Source organism: Lissotriton vulgaris, chromosome 1_1, assembly GCF_964263255.1.
Source record: "Lissotriton vulgaris chromosome 1_1, aLisVul1.2, whole genome shotgun sequence".
In the NCBI taxonomy this organism is placed as follows: Eukaryota; Metazoa; Chordata; class Amphibia; order Caudata; family Salamandridae; genus Lissotriton; species Lissotriton vulgaris.
Genome location: NC_141685.1, coordinates 1,307,297,665 through 1,307,314,256, shown reverse-complemented (window position 1 = coordinate 1,307,314,256; position 16,592 = coordinate 1,307,297,665). Strand labels below are relative to the sequence as shown.

The following is a 16,592-nucleotide window of genomic DNA, read 5'->3' as shown; positions in this document are numbered from 1 at the left end:
GGGAAGACTGTGACCCTTGACTTGCTCGGATGAGCTTCAACCACAGCCATCCCCTTGATGAACACCTGAAGGGTGCTGGTAAGGCCAAAATGGAGTAGGGTGACCTGGAAATGCTCATTGCCTACCATAAACTACAGATTACGCTGATGGGCAGGCAGGGCAGGGATGGGAAAATAGGCGAGTCCAATGCTAACATACAGTCTCCTGGTTCCAGGGCAGACAAGACCTGAGCCAATGTGAGCATCTTGAACTTCTCCTTTTTGAGGAAATAATTGAGGGCACGGAGATCTAGGATAGGAAAAAGACACTTGTCCTTTTTGGGGACAAGAAAGTAACAGGAATAGCAACCACAGCCTACGTCTGGCACTTGAGCCCTCTCCATGGTTTTCTTGGCCATGAGAGTCATGAATTCCTCGTGAAACAGAGACAAGCGATCCTTCAGCCATTCATAAGATGGTGGCATGGATGGAGTGGTTGTCTTGAAGGGAAGGGAGTAGCGCCTTCAGACGATCTGCAAAACCCAACTGTACGATGTTATGGACTGCTAGTGGTGGCGGTGATGGCAAATCCTGCCATCAACAGGAAGCCCATGATCTAAAAGGGCAAGATAAGGAGGTTTGGAGGCTGCAGCTGCAGGGTGAGTGGTGGCTGAACCAGACCACTGGCTACCCAATCCACGAGGCCCATAGGAACCGTGCCTCATCCACGTAGGGGCTGGAGAAGCTTGCACGGCTGTGTGGCTGGGATAGCGTTGACACAGTTGAAAACCCCTTCTGTGGCCAGGAAAGGAGCGAAAGACAGACTGGGAATGACATAGGGCATCCGAGAGGCCCAAAGAGTTGGCCATGGCCCACGAGCCCTTAAAGTGCTTGTGGGAGTAGTGGGCCAATAAGCATGACGAGTTCACCAACTGCAATGGAAGGCTGGCAGAAGGAAAGATTTTCTTTCCCAAGCTGTCCTGCCTCTTGAATTCCCTGTCCAGGGGAGCGGCAGGGAACATGCCCTGGGAAGTGGAAGCTTGCACCATGAAGCTCTCCGGGTTACGGTAAGTAAATATGGGTCCCCTTGAGCAGGGCAGTGGTGGCGGGCAATCGTCCTATTCAAAGGAGCCCCTGTGCTGGGTTTGGACAAGGACTCCAGAAGGACATCGATGAGGGCTTTGTTGAACAGGAGTAGGGGTTCAGAGGTGGAGACTCCAGGTTGTAGCACCTCTATCAAGATATTGGTCTTGACTCCCACCGAGGGCAACTGAAATTCGAGGACTTCAGCCACCCTCCGCACCAGCATTTCACATGTAGCTCCCTCCTCCTTAGCCATGGTAGGGGCAGAAAGAATGGTGGTATCTGGAGACGTATCCAGTCCGCTACCATCACCAAGTTCCTCACACCATTCAATATCCTGTCCATGCTGGGATTCTAAAGGTCCCAGCGGCCCCTCCCATTCCTCCACGAGGCTCAGCCATTTGGATTAAGGTTCAGGCTCCAACCTAGGACACGGAGCCCTGTCGGTGCTGGAATTGGCATCAGTCATTGTGCTTCTGTGTTGGATTTGGGGATCACAATGGGGCTGGTGCTGACGGTGGGTGCCAGTAGCACTCGGAGCATTGGAGCCAGCGCTGGGAAAGGTCTGAATAGCACGACCGGTGGGGTCCAAATGCATGACCAGATCCATGGGGTCACTTCGAACACGGGCCAGAGACACAGGTGCGGAAGCAAACGGGCCCCCCCCCCTCCCGGCCCAAAGGCCCGCCGGATGGGTTGGGCCACTTAAATATGAGACACATGGCCTCATAAAACTGGGGAGATGTGGAGTCGGCCCAGGCACAGGTTCTGAGGAACAATGCCTCGAACACCGCTGTTCCTTCATTGTGTAGGCCGAATTGCGATGCAACTTCTTATGTTTTATGTGCCTCTTATGTGAATGTGCAGAGGATTTCTAATGGGACAAAGACGACTTCAGACTCCTGGAATGGTCCTGGGACCTTCATCGCGACCAGGACAGTGACTTCAGTGGTATCACATGCCAGGCCGCTAGCAGCTTCAAGGACTGCTCCCTCAAAGCCTTCGGTGCGATGGCCCGGTAATTGGAGTATGACTAGGTATTGTGGTAGCGCTCCAGACACCACAAACAAACAAGTTGCAGGTCTGTCACTGGCATGGGGCGGTGACAGGCACCAAATGGTTTGAAAGCTGTTTTCCTTAAGGACATCCTCGACAGATCAGGAGGAAAAATCCTCAAAAGAAGTCAAAAGAACTTAGGAAAAAATTCTGTCAAAAACTGACAGAGGGGTACCTCTTCTCTCGGAACAACACTGGAGGGTGCCAAAAGAAGTGACGTCAGCGTGCCGAGGTGGCGCCTATATAAGTGACGCGGACATCACTTCTATGGCAGACACCACAACACGAAGTCAACTGATGCCAACTACTAGAGCACAGGGGTACTGCTCACGAAAAATCTTCCGATGCAATATGACGCCTGGGGAAATTCAAAGGTAAGTAATCAGTAGCTATATGTCTCTTCCAGATATCAAAGAAAAGAAATCAAAGAAACTGTCCTTAGAAGACCCTGGCTCAGTTCAATCACTGCATGAATAGAAAAATGCTGAGTTGTTATTTTGTGTTCTGCTGTCATGAGCAGAGTTACAACTTGTTGATCTAGATGTTTGAGAGACAAGTGCAAAGACATGCCTAACCAGCTTCTTTCCCCTATTAGGTGGTGAAAGCAGAGCTTCTGGAGAACATACAAGGACAGATTAGCGAGGTTCTGGACAAGGCAATGCAGGAAGCTGTGCAGTCTTACTCCCAGCGCTTTAAGGGACATGATGCATCCAAGCCGGCCCAACAGAGCAGGTGAGAAAGAAAATTACTGTGAAGTATCTCAATATCATATCCATATCTAGCATAAGAGATAAGCAGTATACTGCCCTCTTTAATTCCTGTAACAGATACACAGGAGTCTGCCCATCTCTACATCCACACTGCCCTACTGATATGTCGAAATATGTGACGTCTACAGTCTACAGTGATGTGTTCACAAGACGGTGCTCAACTATTGTTACTGCCTTATCTGAAAAGATGATTCAAAACTAAATTTGTGCATGTAATTTTGAATAACTTCTGTGTAGAACTTTATAAATAAACTAAAGTCACCTTTCAAGCAGTTTTCATATATTCTTTATATTTTGGAATACATATACGATGTATGGCATTCCACGACAGATAAACCATGAATGTCTGCCAACAAGTTTCGCAAAGTCATCTAATTTTATCAGGGCAGTATTCTCTTTGGTATCTAGATAAGCTAAAACAAGTTCTTAAAAGAAAATAGAATCGAAGAAAAGATATATTTATTAACGAAAAACGGGACATTAGAAGACATTAAGCATTCCTCACAAATTCTTTGCAGATTAATATCCATATGTTGTGTTCTCAGGACTTCCACTATATTCAGCAGCAATTTATATTGTTCGTAATTTTAACCTCACATTCTGTTTTTGTTGTCACTCTAGTCTTTCTCCTAACCATACTGCTGAGAAGATGTATAAACAGAAACAATTGTATTTTGTTCTAAATACTCTTATACTCATGTCAGTTACGTATAACTGGCGAATTTCAATTGTTTTTTTGTTTTTAAACGGTAGTGCTTTTTCAGTGAATTTTTAACATAAGTTAAAATCTCGCTACCTTCCAAATGTATGTTTGTGGTGCGGGGAATGAGATTTTGATACCTTTTCTGATGACCTAGATACCTATCTCATTCTTCCTTTTGGATCGATTATTTTCTGTCATTGAGTAAAAGACAAACCCACATAGGTTAAATCAACCCCATAGACTGACGCAACTCTGAAGAACCACTTACGACTGATAAAGTTTAAAAGTTTAATATAAAATTAATGTCAATTGCATATACAATCCTCTCAGGATAAGATGCAACAAGTATACAGGAACTAAAAGGAACATAAATTCCCTAAAGAATCTAAGTCTACAAAAGAATACAATTAAAATCAATTCCAGAATCAACAGATTAAAAAGCATAGACACAAAGTGGATCCGTTGCGTCATCTATAAAAAGAGAAAAACAAGTTAAATCTGTCCCTACTCTATACTAGGTGACATCCCTACTTCGCAAGTTCCTTACCTAAAAAAGGTGTCAGCAGTTTGACTTCCAAAGAAGTTCAAACTCTCTTAGCCTCTAATGGTAACTTATATCGAGAAACAGTACCCTCTCTGCCTACCCATCCGCTCTCTAAGGGTCCTCGGCCTACTGCTCTCTTGCGCTCTGCTCTCTCTCTCTCTGACTCCTCAGGCCATCTGCGCTCTGATCTTCTGTTCTGCCCTAACTTCTCCCCGGGGTACTGTCCCTAAATACACAATCACAGTATGGGTGGAACGCCCCTTGACGCCCACCACGTATACATTTACACATGCTCTCATTCTTGGGTTTTTCCATTGCTTCATCTCTTCGCGTCGTCCGTTAAGTTGACCTTGCTTCGTAGGCACCATCTTCGTCTTCGTGCTGGTGACTTCATTGACATTCCAGTTGACACTTTCAGAGCAAAGTCTATCACCTCAACAGAACTCCATTCATTCGTGTTGTGATTGTAACCTCGTTTGGTCCTGTGAACGGTCATTTCTAAACAAGACCCAAATTCCAAGCGTCTCTTATCTCACTTAGGCCATAAACTTCGTCCAGCATTGTCACCTTAAATCTAGCAAGACCTTTGACTCTTGTCTCGCACGTACAGATCAAGGCTATCCCCTATTCCTGTGAGCCCACTAAATTACATACAGCGGACTACGCTCTTGCGAACCCTTGGTCAGTTAGGTTAAAATCACACATGACCACACTTTCTAAAACTCCTTCTTCTACACAGTATAACCTTTAACACACATACATATATATCGAATTAGCGAATCGGTGATTATACTTGAATCCATGTTACATAAAATACAACGTTTATTCTCGTTTCTACACAGTGCTATACAGTCTACACATTTCTTCGCTTTCATATTTCGTCTTCTTTCTCCGTCTAATGATTACATACGTATATTCAGTTTAGCACGTTCTAACGTTCTTAAGCATTTCTATACATTTCTATATTAGACCACTATATATACGGTCTTTCTAAGGCATATTCTAAAGTGAATACAAATACATTTCCTATTACCTAAGTTACATCGGCTAACTTATACGCTACAAGTGCTACTTCATGTTACAACTTCTACGTTTATGCGATATGCTTGTAAATATGGTACGGATATACTTTCCATTCAAATTGCGCTCTCTCAGTTCCCCCCTTTGATGACCTCTGGGGTCATCACTAATTTCAATTTGAATGACACTTTACACAGAACTAGTTACAAGACTCCCTCTTTTTATCGTTTCGAGAGCTCTCAAACTTTTATACTGTTGATCTTGTAAAGCAGCTAATCTCCTTTCCTGCTCTCTCATGGATCTTTGTAACCGGTTCGACCTATACCATTTGTACAGTTTCACTAACCCCAACAATGTAATTATGCAAATCAATATTATTAACACAGGTTTCAATATGTACCACACAACACTTTTACCAAGATTGGCAAACCAATTTCCAACTTTTCCCACTCCATGACCTACTTTTTCCCAAACATTTACTTTTGTTAAATCTTCGATTTCTTTATGTATCTGTGTAATGTTCCGTATGACTTTCTCAAGTGGTTTTGAATTGTCTGGAATGTAAGTACAACATTCTTGGACCTTCAAAGCCTTGCAGACTCCGCCCTCTTTTGCTAGCAGAACATCTAAAGCAAGACGGTTCTGAAGAACCATTGCCCTAATCGACTGCATCTCTCCTTCTACTAGCATCAATGACCTTGCAGTACTAGCAGACAATCTATCTACAACCGTAGCTAGTCTCCTGATCTTAACATCGTTAAGTATCAAACCTAACATAGGAAACATTGCTCCAAATATGTCTCCAACTACTTCAGCATCTCCTATTTCTCTTTTCGCTCTTCTCGAAGTTTTTCCTTCTATGATCTCTAAATCCTTTGCATGGTATATTTTGGGGAAGACAATTGCCAAGTAACACGAACCATACCAATTGTCAGGCAGTTTTACATAGGCATTTCTTCCACATACAAAATATACATTAGGAATCGCTTGCATCCCTTTCATAAAATCTTTCGTATAGTACTCTAATCGAAAAGCATGTTCGCAATTTACTTCACCTACAAATACACTCTCATAATATGTCTTGCTTCGAGTTAAACATAACTTTCCTTTCTGCGTTCTATCCAAAGCTATTGGACCATTGCTACCCTTCTTCTTGTGTGCTTTTTCTTCTTCGGTCCAATCTGTTTTCCACTGTCCTGACATTTTTAGAATCTTCTGCCTTCTGTAACGGTCATCTACTTGTCCTATGAACTTTTTCTCTACCTCTGACACCTTGCAAGTCAGATTATTTCTGCGTGCATATGAAGTATCTAATGTATCCCAAGGAAGAAAGAATTTTGCTAGTCTATCTTCCTTTTTGTAATAGTCCCACTTATTCATTTGTTTATAATTCGGGACTTCAGGCAGTACCGAATCATAATTTGAAAAGTAGTACTCGAACCCTTCTCTACCATAAAATATACTGAGCAATAAACTACAGGTTATCCCATATGTCAGTGGGAGATGAAGATATCTGATGCCTTCATCTACGGAAGCCGGCAATTGCATGCATACATAACAATCCTTGGCCTCCATGGCATCAATATACTCATACAATAGCTTGGCATATGCATTTGATCTAAAATTTCCCTGCGACTCGTCTACGTGTAACCTACGAGCTTCATTTGCCAGTAACGTCTTTTCACGGATGACATTGCTCTCCTCCTTCTTCCCAACAAGAGCAGGTTTCAAAGTCGTTACAGGCTTTACATCTGTGGTTTCTTTTTCACTTGCATGTCCTACCATGTACGATGTGGTAACTACTGTAATAATGAGAAAAATTACTACTGCTATTAGTGTACCTATTATGCATTTAGCTTTTCGGTTTGGGTTGCCATTCTCCATGTTATCAAAACAGCGTAGCTCTTTCTTTCTCGAAGAAAAGTTTTCTTTTCAAGCCTTTGCCTTTCTTTATTTGCCTTCTCAGTCTGTGAAGCGCTCTTAATCAACAAAAGTCTCTTTTCACAACAATGTCCTTTTTCTCTTCAGCAATAGACAACCCTAACCCTTCTCCGTCCTCTAAATGTAATCCCTAATTTTATTCTTCTTTCCACTCGGCGCTAGGTTATCTTCTTCTTTATAGCTTAAACACAAAAGTCTTTATGCATCTACAATGATTCTCGTACCTGCAGCTCTAATAACATGTTCCAATAATTCTAAACGAATGACTTTTTCTTCTTGTGCTGGTATTTGATGACCAAAAGTCGGAAACTCTAATCGATTCAGTACTAGGTCTTTGATCCGACTTAGGTAAAGGGGAATGGGAAGTGTGAAAGTCAGTAACCCCTCAGTCTCGATTCCAGGCGTCAACATCCATATCTCCACTGCCACAAATGGATCGAGATTGATCACTTGCACTTCTCTCACTCTCCCAGATCTCTGTCCCCAAGACATCTGCTAGATAAGTCCACTCTGGGGTGGCGTACCTTCTGCAGGGCACTCGTACCCTTCTTGATCTTCTCGGACTCTCAGAGCCTGAATCCGTAGCTTCTTCGTCTGGCTCTGAATCTTCGGAGATCGGGACAAGGGTGCTCTCTGGATTTGCTCTCAAGCTTGACCTTCTCCTTCTTTCCGGCCAACTAGCTTCTCCATTCCTTGTCCTCCTGCTCCTTGTTCTTGGACTCGTCTCGTGATCACTTACAGCTTGTTCGGTATCTGACTCGAACTCCCAGCTACTTTCCTCTTCTGAGGCGACTTCGGTCTCACTGGTGTCCTGACCGTCGTCGGCCTGCTCCGACACAGGCTCAGCCTCTTCGATCACCTCTACAGCTTGGCTTTCCCTCTCTGTGGCTTCTCCGCTTTCCGCTGGATTCTCATCCGAGAGAGGAGCTGTTTCTTCCAGAGGTGCTGGAACTCTTCGGGTGTGTGAGGCGTGTATCCAGTTGGGCAAGCCTCCACACTTTACTGCAGTGTTCGTAACTAGTATGACTTGGAACGGTCCTCTCCAGCGTGCGTCTAGAAAGTTCTTCCTGACATGCTTCTTCACCAGGACCCAGTCCCCTGGACACAGGTCATGGCACAAGTCTTGTGCTGATGGAACCTTTGCAGCCTGGACCTGGAGGGACACAGAATGAATAGCATCAGATAGTCCCTTGCAGTAGTCCAAGATCAAATCGTCTGTGATGTTCAACAACGCTGCAGTCGGAACCGATGGCAATCTCATAGCTCTTCCCATTAGCACCTCGTGTGGAGAGAGACCTGTTCTTCTATCTGGTGTGCTACGTATGCTCATAAGAACCAATGGAAGTGCATCAGGCCAACTCAGAGATGTCGATGAACAAACTTTGGCAAGTCTGGATTTAATTGTGCTGTTGATTTGCTCTACAATCCCCGAAGCTTCTGGTCGATAACTACAGTGGAGCTTCTGGTCAATACTCAAGGCTGAACATAGCATCTTCACTATTTCGCTGTTGAAATGAGTTCCTCTGTCCGATTCCAAAGAGGATGGCACCCCAAACCTCGGTATCAACTCTCTAAGCAACAATTTTGCTACTGTAAGTGTATCGCACCTACATGTCGGGTAAGCTTCAACCCATCTAGAAAATATACAAACAATCACTAAGACGTATCTGAGTCGATTGTACTTGGGCATTTCAATAAAATCCAGCTGCATTCTATTGAAAGGCCCCCCAGACCTCCCTATGTGACTCAAAGTAACTGGTGTTCTCTTTCCTACGTTTAGTTGCTGACAGATCGCACAACGCTGACATACTGCTTCTGCCACTACTCTAAACTTGGGATTATACCACGTCTGTCTGAATACCCTCACCATAGCATCTCTACCTATGTGTGCTGGTCCATGCAATCTCCTTGCCATTGGACTAACAAGTTCGTTTGGTAAAACTGCTCTCCCATCTGCAGAAATCCAAAAATTCATTTCACTTTTAATACATCCAGCTGTCTCCCATGCTTTTTTCTCATCATCTGGTGCATTTTCCTGAACACACTTCAGTTTGTCCCACGTATCTACAGTGTCTAACAACATAGTCAACTCAGTTCTTTCCTGTATTCCCCCCACTTCTACATTGGTGTGAGAATACCCCTGTTCTGCACAATAACGTGCAACTTTGTCCGCGTAACGGTTACCTTGCGACACAAAGTCAGTATTCTTTGTGTGCGCGGCGCATTTGACAACCGCTATGGCTGTCGGACCTTGTAATGCTTCTAACAATAATCTCACGAATTCTCCATTCCTAATAGGAGAACCCGAGGAGGTCATGTAACCTCTTTGAGACCATAACTGCCCGTAGTCGTGAACTACCCCGAAACCATACTGGCTATCGGTGTATATGGTAACTCGAATTTTATTACCTGCCAAACAGGCACGGGTCACAGCAATGATTTCAGCTACCTGAGCGGTATGTACTCCTTCCAGGCAGGCGGCTTCCACAACTCTGGTAATTGTACAAACTGCATATGCTGCTCTCAGCTGACCGATATCGTCTCTTACGCATGAACCATCAACAAAGAATATTTCATCGGGGTCAGTCAATGGTTCATCTACGATATCTGGTCTCGGTTTGGTGCATAGTTCAGTCACATCAAGGCAGTCATGATCTGTACAGATTTCATCATCAATATCATTTGGAAGTGGCATCAAGGTAGCAGGATTCAAGACAGAGCATCTCTTTAGGGTCACATTCTCAGCAGCCAATATGACTTGCTCGTAGCGTGTGAGCCTGCTATTCGTCAAATGCTGAGTCTTAGTCCTGGTCATTAACAATTCCACAGAATGCGGTACGTACACCACTAACTGATGTCCCATTACCACATTTTCACATCTTTCAATGCTGACACCCGTTGCAGCAACGGATTTGAGACATCCGGGCAACGCTGCGGCTACTGGATCTAATGTAGCCGAAAAATACGCAACTGGCCTACGCGCATTTCCGTGTATCTGGGCCAAAACTGCTAAAGCACAACCTTCTCTTTCGCAGCAGTAAAGCAAGAATGGTTTTTCGTAATCAGGCATTCCCAAAGCCGGGGCACGACACAAGTCCTCCCTCAGCTGCAAAAATGCCATCAAACAATCTTTGTCCCATGGTACCGGATCACTTACTCCCTTGTGCGTCAGTTTTAGTAAAGGTTTTGCCTTCAGTGAAAAGTTGGCTATCCACTGCCGACAATAACCGACCATGCCTAGAAACATCCTGACTTCTCTTTGTGTTTTAGGCGCGTTCATTTTCATGATCGCCTCTATTCTGTCTGGAGACACCTTCCGTTTTCCCTTTTCAATCCTGTGGCCCAAGTATTGCACTTCGGTGAGACAATACTGCAATTTACTTGGAGACACCTTGTGTCCGTTCTCGGCCAAGTGATTTAGTAAGGTGATGGTGTCTACCTTGCAAGCTTCCTCAGTTTCTGACGCCACTAGGAGGTCGTCTATGTACTGGACTAGAACCGAGTTCTTGGGCAGTACTAGACTTTCAAGATTCTTCTTCAGCAGCTGGTTAAAAATCGATGGGCTTTCTGTATACCCCTGGGGAATACGACACCATATTAAAACGCGATTTTCCAGCTTAAAAGCAAACAGATACTGGCTCTCCTCATCTAAAGGAATCGAAAAGAAAGCCTGGCACAAGTCTATCACTGTGAACCATTCAGCTTGGAACGGTATCTGAAACAATATCACTGATGGATTCGGTACCACTGGACAACATGAAACAACGATATTATTAATCTTTCGAAGATCCTGCACTATTCTGTATTTCCCACTAGGCTTCTGCAAACCCATAATCGGGGAGTTACATGGACTTCCCACGATCTCCTTCAGTATTCCCTGTTTAATCATGGATTCGATCACAGGCTTTATTCCTGCAATCGTCTCCGGTGTCAACTTATATTGTGGTGTTCTTGGATACTCAGCATTGGGTTTTACCATGATCTTTACCGGTTCTACCCCTTTGATCAGTCCTATTTCCTCTCCAGTAAAATCCCACACCTCAGCTGACACTGTCTCCTTCAAGTCCTGTGGAAGCTCCTCCACCGTTAGGGTAGGATATAGTTCCACGCATCCCTGCGAGTTTACAACCTTAAAATCGGCATCATCATCGTTAGTCTGCACTTCTACTCCTTCAGGTGTGCAATATATTGTGCAATTTAGTTTACACAACAGATCTCTTCCTAGCAGACACACAGGGCTAGAATCACAGATCACAAACTGATGTTCATCACTGTAGTTCCCTATCTTCACTGACACTGGTTCAGTCAGAGGATTCGTCATTCTCCTGTTTGCGACTCCTACCACCTGAATCGTTTCTCCCGACATTGGCAAACCTGGGACTACCGCCGATCTCAAAGTGGATCGAGTGGCCCCCGTATCTACCAAAAAGGTCGTAGGACATCCAGCCACCTCAGCCTCTACGTATGGTCCTCTCTGGTCTATCTCCAGGGCTGCTCCTAGAGTACAGTCTTCTTCCCTATTCACTCGTTGCCCTGTAAGAGGATCAACGTAGTAGCATTCTTCTCCTCCTACGAACAGTGGCAGTTGTCTATAGGTTTTTCCTCCATTTGCAATGCGAGGCGGTTGAGGGAACGGGGCTCGAGGAGTCTGAGTCCCCCCTTTGATAAACTTTCCCTTCGGGACTGCTGTTCCCTTTACCATGCTGGTTTGAACCTCATCCTCCTCCTGTTCTAATTCCCCCGTCTCGACATTATAGGGACACTCGCGTCTCCAGTGTCCTACCTCGTTACACTGATGGCACCTCGTTGTCTTTTTCAGTGTCGCAATATCTACCCTCGGTCTCGGTCTTTCTTCCTCATCTCTGCTTTGATTATTCTGTTTCTTTCCTAGTGTTCCTGTTCCCTGTTGTCGCTGTCCACCCTTTCCAGCTGATTGCATCTGTACCAACATCAGCTTTTCCTTAAGTTTCTTTGCTTTTGAATCTATTTCATCGCTACAGTACCTCGCATACCTCAGAATCTCATCTAAGGGTTTGTTTTGCCAACAAATCAAATGCTGTTGAATCATTAAGCTTATGTCTGGTCGCAATCCCAGGACAAACTTCGACACAAACTGTCCTATGTTTTTGGGGTCCATCACATCCAACGCACTGTACTGTTTGAATGCTTTCAGCAATCTCTCATAGAACTCTTGAACGGTCTCTTTAGGCTCCTGAGTTGTTCGATCTATCTTAACCCAGTCTATGTCCTGCACCGGCACCTTCTCTTTTAACCATGCAATTACCCTCTCGTACTTTTCCATGACTCTCTCTGATGGACCATTCGTCTGGGCATCCCTCGCGGGTTCACAAATGGGCCATTCAACACTAAGTTTGCATGCCGTCCACAAATCTCCGGGTACTACGATATCAAACAGAGTGTTCAAATCGATCCACAGTACCTTAGAGATCTTCACAAACCTCTCTACCTGCTTATACCACTCGAAGGGGTTCTCCCTGAGCTTTGGAAAGGAATTGGTAAATGCCGCTAAATCCCCCCTACTCCAGGGCACATGCACGTAGCTTCCGTTCGCGATTTCTCGCAAAGGGAAAGCTTCCATTCACATTATCTCTCCATCCTGGGACCTCGCAAGTGTACTCCTTCTGACGGATCCCCTCTTAGACCATCTTTCCTCCCATTTATCCAAATCCCTCCATACTCTGATACTCAGGATCAGTTCCTTTATGTGTACTTTCAGCCCAATCGTCCTACGCTCATCTAGATCTTGATCCGTGCAATTTAGCCTATGGTTGCCCTGTAAAGCTTTAGTTCGTGACATGTCTATCATATACCTGTCTGCCAACTCAGATAATTTTTCATGAACTGACCTCGCTTTCCGAGTAACATCCTTAGACATAAACAGTATTTCATCATGATCATACAGCTCTATCCTTTCCATTGGCAATGTGCCGTCTATGATTTCATCCAAGTCTGATTTTAAACTCATTACATCGAGCCGTTTTTCTTTTATCTCAGCTTTCAGTACCTCACTCCTAGGTGGTTCGTATACATCCCTCTCACCCCCACTACGAGCCCTACGTCTCGGTACAGGTGAGTTATGAGGCGTCCTTCTTGCTTCTCTTTGTTCCCACCTCTCTAGATCCCAAGCTCTCCCATCCTCCCTTGGGGTATGGTGGAACAAAGTTCTATCCCCCATTACTACGTTCTGTCTTTTCGGCTCGGTCTCTCTGGATGCAAGATAGGATTCTCCGTTCTGTTCTAAATCACTGCTACTCCCTTGCTGTCTTGTGTCACTCAATAAACGGTAAGGTCCTTCACGGTCCTCCATATTCCCGCGATCCCGTCCGTGATCACTGGATGTATGGCGACACCTGTCGCGACTCTCTATATTCTCGTGACTCCAATGTCGCACGTTTTCTCCCGGGGCATGGTGAGTGCACCTGAAGCTATCTCGGTACTCCTGCGTCTTTCGTTCTCCCTCACCAAGGATGACGCGAGGCACTCCCCCACACCCTGTACTCTTGTCCTCACACATTTGTCTAGTGCCACCGATGGTATGGCAAGTATCTCCCTTGCTTCCTTGACTCCCTCCCTCCCACTCCGGGCTGCTTTCGCCAGCTCCGCAGTGAGAGAGGATCCTGTTATCCTGATCTCTCCATTCTGCTTCTGTTTCTAATCTTTTATTCTGAGTCTCTTCGGCAGCATCCCATTCTTTCAAATACTCCCTTAATTCCTTAAAGGTTTTCGGTTTCGGTCCCCTCAGATCCATCTGTCCTCTCTGACCCCCTTGTTCTATCCAGGGACCCGTTGCTGAATCCAATGGGGTACTCCGACTCTTTGGTCCTAGCAACTGCCTTTGGGAATTGATCGTATTATTCCTACTCTCCATCTCTGCCCTTTCCCTGTCCCATCGTGCCTGTTCCTCCTGCTGGACTCCCTCCGGGTTGTAGATTGACACTATAGGACCTATGGTAACAGGTACTTGTAGAGCATCCAGCAATTGATACGACCTTGCATGCTGTGTTTCTGGCACCTTCTGGACCACGAATCTTCCTACTACTCTCTGTACGGGACTAGATTGAGGTACTTCCTCACCTTTCTTGGGATCCCACTCTGATGTGGGGAGCGGTTTATATTCCCCCCACCTAGCCCCATCCCCTTGCTGTAGTTCGAGACTTTCGGCTTCTCTGTTGTACGGTGGTGGTCTATCTAATAATAGCCTCTCTATTAGATCCTCATCCGGCTCGCTATCCTCATCTTCTTCTAGAGGTTTCTTTTCTCCCGTAGTCTCTAGCATTGTGAACAGTTTGTCTGCTTCTATCTTCTGCACCCTCCATTTTTTAGCTTCATCATCCCATTTAGCATCCTGCACTGCTTTTACCGATCGTCTCACTCTTTCTTGGCGCCTATTCAAGCTCTTTTCGTGTGCCGTTCTAAACCATGCACTAAGGGCCTCGAACTGTGTTGGCCTCGGTAGAGGTCTCGTTGCGAGCATTACCTCTTTCAGTTGGTTCAATGCTTCTATCCTAAACGTCCCGTATCTCGGGAACGTCAGTTCCTCATTTCCTTCTGTTAGCTTACTCCACTCGGAGATCCATAGTATTGAGTGTAACCCTACATTCACAGCCATATAATAAGCTGGTGTGCCTTCTGGTGGAGCTTCTTCCCCTGCATACAAGCTTCCTCTATCTCTCTTAAAGATCGCCCTTAAACGTTTAAAACACTTCATTTTCAAAATTTACGATTTTCCTTTTAATTCTCTTCCTTATTTACTTCCCGATGACAAACAACCAATCCCTGCGCGGCTCTCGCTGACCAACCTATCCCAGCGCGACTCTACGCTGACCGACCAATCTCAGCGCGGCTCTACGCTGACGTCACTCGTCCCCTCTGCAGCAGTTCCCCTCCTTTCTCAGCTCGTCTCACGGTCTTGCATGCGTTTTCATTCATACGCCGAAAAATGACTACTTCCGTCCAAGCGATCACTTTTCTTGACTGTACGTCCACAGTCTAACTGTAATTGTCACCTCGACTGACGAGACGTCTTTCCTCTCACGTTCAGACGCTCGCCTTAACTGATAGGTTACTTACACACAGTAAACGTCCAACCAGCGTCCGTTACTCATACACTCACTCTGTCACTCCCCCTATCATCGGTCCTTCGGGCGATCAATGGTACCTCATGACCCCCTTTACAATGGTAGACAATTACTCTGGGTGTTCGATACACCCGAACCACTTAAGCCCTTCTCTGGATCTTAAGATTTTTTCCGGTTGCGCGCGCTCACAACCTTCCCTCAATCACACTACAGGCATTCAACTCCGCTTGACATTACAACACAAGTACAACACATAACACCGCAATCTGGCAACGCATGACCCTTATACTCACTCTCGACCGACTCTGCTGCTTTTCTCTCGCACCGTCAGCACCTTCTTCGGCAGGGATTCTTCTTCTGGTCGTCGATGACTAGGGACCTTGGGGCAATCTAGACCTGACCTAGGTTGTCTTCCTCAAGAAGAAAACCATCCTCTGCTACCAACTGCGGGGAATGAGATTTTGATACCTTTTCTGATGACCTAGATACCTATCTCATTCTTCCTTTTGGATCGATTATTTTCTGTCATTGAGTAAAAGACAAACCCACATAGGTTAAATCAACCCCATAGACTGACGCAACTCTGAAGAACCACTTACGACTGATAAAGTTTAAAAGTTTAATATAAAATTAATGTCAAATGCATATACAATCCTCTCAGGATAAGATTCAACAAGTATACAGGAACTAAAAGGAACATAAATTCCCTAAAGAATCTAAGTCTACAAAAGAATACAATTAAAATCAATTCCAGAATCAACAGATTAAAAAGCATAGACACAAAGTGGATCCGTTGCGTCATCTATAAAAAGAGAAAAACAAGTTAAATCTGTCCCTACTCTATACTAGGTGACATCCCTACTTCGCAAGTTCCTTACCTAAAAAAGGTGTCAGCAGTTTGACTTCCAAAGAAGTTCAAACTCTCTTAGCCTCTAATGGTAACTTATATCGAGAAACAGTACCCTCTCTGCCTACCCATCCGCTCTCTAAGGGTCCTCGGCCTACTGCTCTCTTGCGCTCTGCTCTCTCTCTCTATGACTCCTCAGGCCATCTGCGCTCTGATCTTCTGTTCTGCCCTAACTTCTCCCCGGGGTACTATCCCTAAATACACAATCACAGTATGGGTGGAACGCCCCTTGACGCCCACCACGTATACATTTACACATGCTCTCATTCTTGGGTTTTTCCATTGCTTCATCTCTTCGCGTCGTCCGTTAAGTTGACCTTGCTTCGTAGGCACCATCTTCGTCTTCGTGCTGGTGACTTCATTGACATTCCAGATGACACTTTCAGAGCAAAGTCTATCACCTCAACAGAACTCCATTCATTCGTGTTGTGATTGTAACCTCGTTTGGTCCTGTGAACGGTCATTTCTAAACAAGACCCAAATTCCAAGCG

General features: G+C 45.1%; 1 protein-coding gene across 1 annotated transcript in view; it reads left to right on the top strand.

Moving 5' to 3' along the window:
- Positions 1–16,592, top strand: part of SOAT2 (sterol O-acyltransferase 2) — a 461,869-nt gene that overhangs the window by 117,124 nt on the left and 328,153 nt on the right. The window contains exon 3 of the mRNA XM_086965618.1: positions 2,713–2,849. Coding sequence (XP_086821744.1) covers positions 2,713–2,849 — 137 coding nt within the window. The remainder of the gene's footprint in view (positions 1–2,712; positions 2,850–16,592) is intronic.